At 38.1% G+C, this 10,929-nt stretch overlaps 1 protein-coding gene across 1 annotated transcript; it reads left to right on the forward strand.

Annotated features, from left to right (window-relative positions):
• The first annotated feature begins 2,095 nt into the window (after positions 1-2,095).
• Positions 2,096-9,718, forward strand: LSM12 (LSM12 homolog). Its single transcript, XM_015810403.1, has 5 exons — positions 2,096-2,252; positions 3,866-3,999; positions 6,238-6,347; positions 7,808-7,934; positions 9,575-9,718. The coding sequence occupies exons 1-5, from the start codon at positions 2,132-2,134 to the stop codon at positions 9,665-9,667; spliced, it is 585 nt and encodes a 194-aa protein (XP_015665889.1). The 5' UTR covers positions 2,096-2,131; the 3' UTR covers positions 9,668-9,718.
• Positions 9,719-10,929: the final 1,211 nt, after the last annotated feature.

Raw genomic sequence — 10,929 nt, forward strand, 5'->3', positions numbered from 1 at the left:
CCCTGCTTGCAAGTCATGTCCTTCTATTGTTAAAACCCTAGTATTTTTCAAATTCATCCAATCTTTTAACCAAGTTAAGCTCGATGCTTGGTAGTATATTTCCCACTCTGGTAACGCCAATCCCCCTTTATCTTTCATATCTTGTAAGAGTTTTAATTTAATCCTGGGTTTTTTCCTTTGCCATATAAATTTGGTGACCTAAATCTTATTTGTCCAAAACAGTGATTCAATTTTCAAAAAAGTGCCGTCACTTATTATCCGTATTTCTACAAATGCTGTACACACTTTGTATTCAACCATTTTCTAATCTGTTTAGGACTGCAATTATGTACTTCAGGATAAAATCTATTGGAACGAACTACCCCCCGAGATCCGGACGATTCCGGATCTCCTAACCTTCCGCCGCGCCCTCAAGACATGGCTTTTCCAACAAGCGGGCCTGACCTAGGGTGAATTTTAAATAGGGACAATTTTTAATGATTTTAAATAGTCACAGCCACTAATATTTGGATTTTAATTGGTTTTTAGAAGGGGTAATTCTGTATATTGTTTTAACATGCTGTGAGCCGCCCTGAGTCCCATGGGGAGAAGGGCGGCATATAAATTTTGTAAAATAAAAATTGAATTGCAACCGATCTTTTGAAGTAAATGCCTGCAACTGTCACCCTTCCATTTTTTCGAAACTAAGAGGACTACTTGAAAGTTTGATCAGACACATGGTTGTCTTTTGCAAAAACGAATATGTTCTACCCACGATAGATTTATCTATTATAATTCAATTAATAGAATATTTTAAATATGGAACTCTCAGTTTAAACTAGTTTAATCCATCTATGGAACTCAGTGAAAGGCTTTGCAACAAAAACATTTGAGATAATTATACCTTCTAGAGTCCAACTGTTTCTATAGTATACATTTTCATAAATTGCATTCTGCTTCTTTGGACATTTGCAAGCTGTCGGAAAATCTTGCTACAATAAATTACAGTATTCTTTAAGATGCCACAAGAATTTCGTTATCTTTCCGAATATATAAACGTCTATCTGAAATGTCTATCCATCTGTCCCCTCACAGATGAAAATCGCAAGCACTGAACTAGCACTGCGAAAGCTACAGTGATGTAGAATTTAAAGGCTTAAAGGCATTGGATATCCAGATCCACCTTTAGAGACCGGATAATATGGGACCAGGAACTATTTCGCAATCCAATACTATTGCAGTCGTGAAATGTCGGGAAATGCTGGAAAAGAGCATGCTCTGGTCACCATCTTAAGCTCCTGGAGGAAAGGCGAGTTATTAAACTAATGAATGATCCTAACTTTTTCATCTGAACTAAATGGAGGTCGATTTATTCGCTCCCAAACAGCAATGCATCCTTAGGATCGATACACTGACCGATCTCCACTTTGCAGCCCATCGTACATAGTTTTACTGCAGGTTAAACTTGCTCTCGAACAGGTAATCTGCAATCTTACAATTGAAATGCGGGCGTGCTTGCGCAGAAGCAGCCTCTACTAAGCAGTCACATTTCTCTCGGTTCAGCGGTTTTAGGATTGAATCCGTGATGCTTTCCCTCGTAGTTAGAGTGATTACTCTATGGTCATCTATTAAGAAAAAGTTCAATCCTTAATCAGGTTTATTTCAGGGAAAATCTGCATAAAACACCAGCTCAAATTCCTAACTGGACCCCTCAAGAGATTTGCCGGCTCAGGACCCGCCCCTTTCCTGCCGCTCCTCCCCCTTTTAACCGGCCTCTGCTCCCCGTGGTGTTCTTTCCAAACGTTGGTAGGGGGATGCTCGCACCTCCCTAAGAAGGGACTGCCGAACAGCCAGCCAACCGCCTCTCGCTTTGCTAGTGACGTCACGTGCGTGCGTGGGTGCGGGAGGGGCCGGCGTACAGGCGGGGCCCCGTCGCCTTGGCCACTCGTCCTTTTTTTTTTTTTCCGCCTAGGCTGAAGGAGCCAGGTGGCTAAAGGAGGAGAGACGAGCGCATCGGGCCCGGTTTGGCGCGCCGGGATCGATTTCGGCGCTCCTTTTCCTCGCGCCATTCCTTCTGCCACCTCAGCGAAGGTTGCAGAGGCGCAGCGGGGGCGCGAAGGGTGCCGCCGCTGCGGCCTGGGCCTGAAACAAGATGGCGGCCCCGGGCGAGTACTTCAGTGTGGGCAGCCAGGTGTCGTGCCGGACTTGCCAGGAACAGCGGCTGCAAGGCGAGGTGGTGGCTTTTGATTACCCCAGCAAGATGTTGGCACTCAGTATCCTGATTGGGAAGGGCAGGGCAGAGCTCCGGTAGGGCAAGGGGAGGCCGTGGCTGGGCCGGCGAGGGGTCTGTATGGGAAAGGGGCACGTGAGCTCGGCCAGCTCGATCCTCCGGCAGATGGAAGCATGAGGAGCTGTGACAGATTTGGAAAGATTGGGGCTGTTGCTGGAATGAGAGCTACGTCAAACACTCCCAGAAACCTAGAAGCGTGGTTTTGGGGGAGGGGGCCTAATTTTGAAAGAGGAGACTCGAAGGACTATCTGGGTATTTGAACCATACTATTTGCATATGGAATTGGAGCCAGAGGTGAACTGTACAGGAAGGAGGGTGAAGAAGAGCTATTAAGTTAACTAGGTTAAGGAAGAGGAGAAAACTGAGTGCTAATAGATGGATAAGAAGTGAAAACTGAAGCACAGAAAGTGCTTTCTGGTATAATAGAAATGGAAGAAAAATTGGATATGTCAAGAATATGTAATTTATGGAGATAGGGTGTGGGAAGCTGCTTTGAGGAAGAGAAGTGGACAGTGGTGCAGGATTTCGGTGACGTGTAACATTTGATTTCTCAGTATAGGATGGCTAGTAATCTGAGTATGAATAATCTTTGAAAAGTATTTTATGCAAGTCAATCTATGTAAGTTTTCATTTGCTGTTTATGCAATTGTTTTTGATGTGTGTGTGTAGATGTAAACCTTTTAAGGTTTACAATAATATTTGGTTTGGGATATCTTATTATTATATGAATTAAAAAAAGATTTGCAGCAAAAAGAAAGTAATTGGAGTAGTTATTTCTTGTAACTGCTATGGATCTTCACTGACTACATTTAAGGCAATTATAGTCTGGGCCATAGTTTTTGAATTGAAGAACTCAGAGAAATTGAGTTAATGAATGATGATGAGATGTGAATAGACTATTTTGGTGTGATGTACAATCATAGCTATTAAAAGGCAAGAAACCTAATAATGCAGTAGTCTACTTGACATCCTTCTTGATCTAAGAAATAATATCCATAGCTGATACAGTAGCCCAAAACAATGTTCTTGTTTATTAAAATGTCATAGTGAACATTGGTTCAGGGAACTTAAACTCAATACCTTCTCTCTCTTTTCCAAGTGTAGTTCATTTCAACCTGTATGGCTTTGAAAGGGTAAGCTACTGCATATCAATTCATGGAAAAAAAGCAGTATCCTGGTGGGGCAGAGTAGCAGCACAAGATTTTGTGTTCAGTCTTGTGATAGGAGGCTTTGATCTGTTCTTTTTTTAATTACAATGAAATTAGTATTCTGGGTGATTTGACAGCAGCCTCATGGATGTAAATGAATAGTCCACAGAGATTTTGTGTACTCTTACAGCAGTTTTACAGAGAGACTGATAAAGCTATTAAGAAAATGATTGTTGTGTTGGGTAAGGTTTGGTTTATATAGTTAGCACCTGTTGCTGGATGTTTTAAGTGAACTAATTGTGCTGTTGAATTTGTTTGCAACTTTTCTCAGGAGGCAATCCTGATTATATTGGATATACTATAAAGATAAAATCTTCCTTCATAGAAGTGTATCACACTCTGAATTGCTATACAACTTTTGTATGTTTCCTTAATATTTTTTCCCCAGAATGCCCTTCCTCAAGTGGTAAACCTAACCACGCAGATATCTTGCTTATAAATTTACAGTATGTATCAGAAGTTAACATAATTAATGACCGCACGGAAACACCCCCACCTTTAGCTTCACTCAATGTTAGCAAGGTAAGAATCTTTTGTGAATATGGATTTTGAAGTCACATAAACAAATTTCACAGCATAAAATGTTTTTTGTTTAGTTCCAATTGACTTTTAAACTGCATCTTGATGTTCTTAGCCATTATACTTTCAGTAGCAGCAATACAGTTTTGAAGTTAATATTTTTTCTGGTAATTGTTAAATATTTCCTAATCCAGGAATTCTCAAATCCTAGCACAACAATCTTATAAAACAATGAATTAGTTTATGAAATCCTTATGAATAGATCAAATTATTTCATTTGGCTTGGCCAAGAAATTAATATAGTACTATGTGTTTAATATTCTCTTGACTTTATTAGCATTAGTTGTCAACTTTAACTTTTCTCTTACCGCACCACAAAAATATTTTTATTTTGAAAAGTTGCAAGTTTAAATAACAGATAAAAATACTAAACTTTGCTAATGTGTACACTTCATGAAACACTAAAGATTATCAGTATTCTATTACATTGGAAGTTATAAGCCAGCAGAAGATAACTTGCCAGTCAGTACCAATGGACAGTTTAACCATCTTTCAAAAGTCACTTCAACAGTGACTCCCCATTGTTATTATGCAAGCCAGTTGCATTGCAGGCTTGGCCAGGAAACACAGGAGCAGGTTTTGACAATGCATGTGTTTTGTGCACACATGTCTAATCACTTTAAAATTAAATGTGCATCTCAATTCTTCTAATTTTCTCATTATCTTCAATTTGGAAATAATACATCCCATAATAATTTTCAGGCTTTAAAAATGCATTCTTAATCTTGAGAGTATTTTACTGTTCAACTATATCTCATTTCCCTGATGCATTTTAGTTGGTCAAGGCAGCCTTTCCTCAAAGTTATATATGATTATAGCGTGGACTTAATAGGAGAATGCTAGATTCAAGAAAGATGGCTATTCTCTTGTTTATCACTGGAATGAGGTGTCCTTATTAAGCACTGGTCCAGCTATTTATTTATTAGGTTTTGTTTTCTTTTTACTTAGATGCCTATCTCTGGGTCAAGGCTTTTCCTTTTCCCATAGATGTTCTATCTTTTAATTGCCTAGAGTTGGGAATGACAGATGTATATAATTAGATGTATGTAGATGTAACTCTTTTGTAGGGGTCACGGGATAAATTTGTTCAGAAGTCCCTACGTTCTACATGTTTCATGTGGGATTTGGAAGAGTGAATAATACACATTTCAGTTTTGTACTAAGTGTCAAAGTAATTTGGCTTTGCACTGGAAATGCAAATGTACAGCAGTATCTAAAATAATATCAGGTGGGTATTGCAGCCTGCTAAACTATCATATAAGGGCAAAGTATTGAAAGGCAGTTATTGCTGCCTTTCAGAGTTTTGATTTTGTGGCACAATTTTGCTAACGAGAAGAGAAGTGTTTATTTGGCCAAAAGTGATTAGAAGGAATTTGTCTCAGAATCTCTCAGTGTACATGCAAAGTAACAGTAATAATCACAGTAATGATATCTATAAGAAGGGGTAATAGGAATATGAGAAGGATAATAATAATAATAATAATAATAATAATAATAATAATAATAATACTATAGCCATAAAACATGGGTGGATATATTTACACATATGATAGTATTGTGAGGATTAGGTATTCACAGAGTGATGGCATGAGGGAAAAATGGATTTGCCTATAGAAATATAGTTCTGTTATATGCCTGCTGACCATATTCCCAATTAAATAATTTCTTCATCTGTCAGAGCCTTCGATGACACTTGTTAATTAAGTAAGAGAATATGGAGGCTTCTTGGTGTTGTTTGATAGCCACATTTTAGTTCTTGCCAAAGATATAAAACAAATGGATTTAGTTAACTAACTTTCTTTCCTACAAATAAAGCTATAAGTGAAGCTTTTTGTACATTTCTTCTAGTCTAGTGTTTCTCAAACTTGGCAACTTTATGATGTGTGACTTCAACTCCCAGAATTCCTGGATTTGAATATCGATTGGACTACTGTATGTCAGCTGTACCTCATTTTCCCCTCATCTTTCCCTCTACCCCTTTAATCTTCTTAAAACTACCTCATTGCTTCCATATTTTAAAATTATCTGTGGTTTACATGTTTTGATTTGGAGAGTTTTTAACTAGTTAAAGAACTTAACTTCATGAGATGGGATTGGTCCCATCTCTTGTCATCCAGACATTCCACAGATCCAATTCCATTTGAAGATTAAAGTTACTGCATCTCTCATGTACCTTTGCAGCTTGCAAGCAAAGCACGGATGGAGAAGGAAGAAAAGATGAGCCAGGCATATGCAATTAGTGCTGGGGTCTCCTTGGAAGGACAACAACTATTTCAGACTATACACAAGACGTAAGTAACATGAACCTATATAGATATAATGGTATTAGTAGGTAATTTTTGAGCAGAAATTGCTAGAGTACATTTACCCCTTTCAAGTGCTCGGTCCAACAAATACAAATGTACGTTAATTTGGTTTTTCTTTTATTTTCCTTAAAAATCAAGAGCTTGGAAATAAAACTGATTTTTTCCCTCACTTTTTGTGATTAAAATTGAATATATTAGGTGAATTATTCTAACCCCAGATAATTTGGATTGTTATGGCTCTTTGATACAAAATGGTATATGATTATTTGCTGGTGAATTTATGTTGATAGTGTGAATTTTGCTTTGTGAATGTTTTATTTCCTCATTTTCATCTAGCAAATATGTTTTATGCAAATCACTTCATTTAAAAAAATCCCACTGTATATTTTAATTACTTTTTGAGATACAATAGTATTTCTAAAGGGTTTAAATTCAATAATGAAAATAAAAATTACATTGAAACTAGTTTATTGTGAAGAGTGCATATCTGTTCATTAAAAGAACCAGTTTACAACTTAAATACCTGTTACATACTTCAAGTCAGTTTGGTAAAAGTACACAACAACATTCAGGTATACTACTAAGCCATTATGTGGCTTACTTCATTTTGATTTAGCATTATTTGTAAAGTAATTCCTTGTGGTTTATGATTTATGTCTTAGACATGCATATAAATTTAATCATATTTTATTGACAAAAAACATAATTTAGCATTATGCGAACCTAATCTGTATATCTACAATTATAAAGTTCAGCATGTACAGATGTTTAGATGATTGAAAAAGAGGATAATGTTAATGGAATGTTGAGGACTGATAAAAATAAAATTTAATAATGACTCATTTGTAAGTTTGTATACTCGCAGAACAAATTCACAGTATGAAAAACTAGTACAGGTAGTCCTCAACGTACGACCACAATTGAGCCCAAAATTTCTATTGCTAAGTGAGACAGTTGTTAAGTGAGTTGTGCCCCATTTTATTTTATTTTTGCCACAGTTGTTAAGTGAATCACTGCAGTTGTTAAGAGAATCATGTGATTGTTAAATGAATCTGAGTTTCCCCATTGACTTTGCTTATTGGAAGACAACTGGGAAGGTTGGTGATGCTCGCATAACCCTAGGACCCTGAAGCTGTCAGTTGCCAAGGACCTTAATTTTGATCACATGACCATGGGATGCTACAATGGTCATAAGAGTGTGAAAACCGGTCACAAGTCACTTTTTTCAGTGCTGTTGGAACGTTGAACAGTCACTAAACGAATGGTTGTAAGTCGAGGACTACCTGTATAGGAATGTTCAGGAGTACTAGTTCTTCAGCTAAAAAGAAAGTCATTAGACAGTTAGTGACGAGAACAAATAGCATTATCCTGTTCTCTTTTTCCATTGCAAATTCCCATGAATTTTCATTGGTGGAACCAATAAAATTTCTCTGTGCTTTCTCCAGTATTAAAGATTGTAAATGGCAAGAGAAAAATATAGTTGTGATGGAAGAAGTTGTCATTGCCCCTCCATATCAAGTGGAAAACTGTAAAGGCAAAGAGGGGAGTGCCCTAAGTCATGTACGCAAAATAGTAAGTATACAAAGACCAGAGGGTTATCAGGGAAAAGAGAAAATGGGATTCAAAGAACAGCTGTACAAGCAAGCACCTTGATCATGCAGATTCAAAAGTGAACTTAAATTTAATTCACATATCTTGCTTATCCATTAAATGGTTTGTTTTGATTTTGGAATATATGTGAGCCCAGCCACTATAATTCATAAATACTAGCTTCTAATTATATTTGGTAAACTCAGACAATTTTTTTCAGTAATGATGCTTCAGTAGACTGTGGTGATACAATGTATGAATGTAGGTTTCATATTGTCAGGCTCAGGCCCAGAGATGAAATAGTGAGACCCAACTGAGTCCAAAATTTTATTTCCTTACACCGAATAGACAGATTCTTGCCAAACTAAAGCTATAACTTTGTAACCTACAAAGTTTATCCAGGGAGATTCTACGGTATGGTTATCGTAAACCTCTTTCCCCCTTCCCCTTTCAGTTTGGGATTGTGCAATCTTGAGCTGGATCGCCCTTTGAGTTGGCAAAATCCTCCCCCTCTGCTGTTGCAGGTGCACATTCCATCACATGTATGCCTCAAGCAATGCAGATAGTCCTTGACTGGTGACTAGTGGTTTAACAAATGTTCAGTGTTGGAAAGGGTGGTTTACAGCCTGTAAAACACTTCTGGCTGTTATAAAATGTTTCTCATGCATATACCCCAAGGGTCATATGACCGCATTTGGGGCATTTGACAACTTGGCTTATATTTATGACTGGTTGCAGTGTCCCATGCTCACATGACCACATTTTGTGACATTTTTACCACTTTCTGGCAAAAAAAACACCCATTCAGGAGAATGGATTCCAATTTAGGATTGCATGACTCATTTAACAACCGCTGTAAAACAGTAAAATTAGATTTGATCATGTCAGTGACTTGGCTTATGATGACAACTTATGATCGAAATGTCAGTCTCAGTTGCGGTTGTAAGTCCAGGACTACCTGTAACTTTTTTTAAAAATTAAGTATTTGATCAAACAAGAGACAAGCTAAAATTCAGATGATTAAAGTGGTAGCTTCATTTGTAATATAGAATGAAATTCCACAAATCCTACAGTAGTAGGACTATAAGAAATGTCTGTGTGTCGTGTTTGAAGCTTTATATAAAGACATGTTCTGTATGTCAAGCAATGTAATCCCTTGATACATTTTCCTCGATATTCTTTAATATTTGCAATGGAACATAAACACCTTGATTTTGTTGTGTTTTCTTGCTTTAAAAAAAACATTGATTCCTTTTATGGTTCATCAGTGACCCCCAATTTCAAACTGCTGTAAACCAGGGGTCCCAAACCCTGTTCTGTGGCCCTTTGTCGGGTTGCAATCCATTCAGAACCAGGCCATGGAAATGTTGGGAAACACTTGGGCATGCACATGCACAGCTGCATTTATGAAAGTGGCATGCACACGCATGTAAAACCATCCCCTCTCCCTCTGCTGCCATAATTTCTGTCGGTCCGCTGAACTGAAAAGGTTGGGGAATGCAGCTGTAAACCAATGTTTCAATCAATGTTTCCAGCCTCATGAACCACTATTTTTCAGGAACATGCCAGCAGTTCTACTGTCTAAAATGAATGCTAACTTCCTTGCCTCCTTCTCCATCCAGGTCGAGAAACATTTTAGAGATGTCGAAAGCCAAAAGCTGATGCAGCGTTCACAAGTCCAGCCAACACAGAAGGAAAGCGCCCTCTCATCCTGAGTCCCGCCTGCCCTTCCTGGTTGCGACAGAATGCTCCTGCGGGGGGTGGGGGTGGGGGGGAAACCCTTCGAACACGCAGCAGCAGATGACAAAGACTTCTTCAAAAGAGGTCAGGGGAGGGCAGGGGAGTTCCACTTCTATGTCGTGGCTACCCTGTAATGATGGGACCCACAGCTTCTGAACTTTAGACTTCAAAGACAAAAACAGAATAATTTAAAAACTCATTCATTACTTGACTAACAGACTCTTTACTTTTTGCCCACCAGGTTTTCCCCCTAGAACAGTCAGCTGTTGTATTTGACGTTTTTCTCCCTCCCGGTTTTTTTCTGCTTTACTGAAATCAATTCCATGCCATCCCTGTTCCTGCTATATGCTAGGAGAATTCTGTTCCCTAGTTGTCACATTAAAAAGCAAAAAGAATAGAGGAAACAGAAAATAACAAGCTGACTGTAGTGATATAATTGGAACTTTTCTGTGACTGGCGATCTCATTTTGGTTTTCGTTTGCACAGGGCAAGGCTTGAATTAGCCTTATTTTTCTTATCTTGAAATATATATATAATAAATAAATATATATATATATATAAATACCCCTTAAATATTTTTCTGCTTCTCGCAGTATTCAAAATTGGGATCATGGCAGAAAAAAAATCTCTATGCTTGTTAACAATCAAGCTTTCTGCAGTTGGCATTTTTAGGTATAATTCTGAAGACCAGATTTCTGCTGAAGCTTGGGCTTTAGTGGGTCATGCCCTATTCAGAATGCTTACAGGCTTCTCTCGTTTGGTCTTTCCGTAAATTTTATCTTGTGCATTATGTTATATTGCCACAAATCTGAGCTCTGTTAATGCCACTGGATTAGAACTGCTAACCAAGACTACAGAGTAGTGGAATCATTCTATCCTCAAAGGCATGGAAACTAGATCTCACAGCTTCCTCTTGCTTATGTGCTGTTCTACTGACCACAGTGAAGCACCCAAAGATTTTCTATAGGTAAAGGTTGCCTGGGTATAATGTAGGAGGAACAATCTGTGTATTGTCCATAGTGACCCAATGGGGGCTGGACAAGAGCATGAAGATTTGGGCTTGAATGTGATTGTCCTTAGTCCTTCAATTGCCTTTTGTCCATGGAAATAAAGCATCTGAATTGGTAGGAGAATAAAACTGCCTCAGTGGGATTTTCCTCTGCAGCATAGTAAAATATCTTTCCAATGGTCTATTGCTGTGTCCATGGCATTTGCAGAGGAGCAAAAAGAAGTAACA

This window comes from Protobothrops mucrosquamatus, unplaced genomic scaffold, assembly GCF_001527695.2.
Source record: "Protobothrops mucrosquamatus isolate PMUCROS unplaced genomic scaffold, P.Mucros_1.0 scaffold10, whole genome shotgun sequence".
Taxonomy (NCBI): Eukaryota; Metazoa; Chordata; class Lepidosauria; order Squamata; family Viperidae; genus Protobothrops; species Protobothrops mucrosquamatus.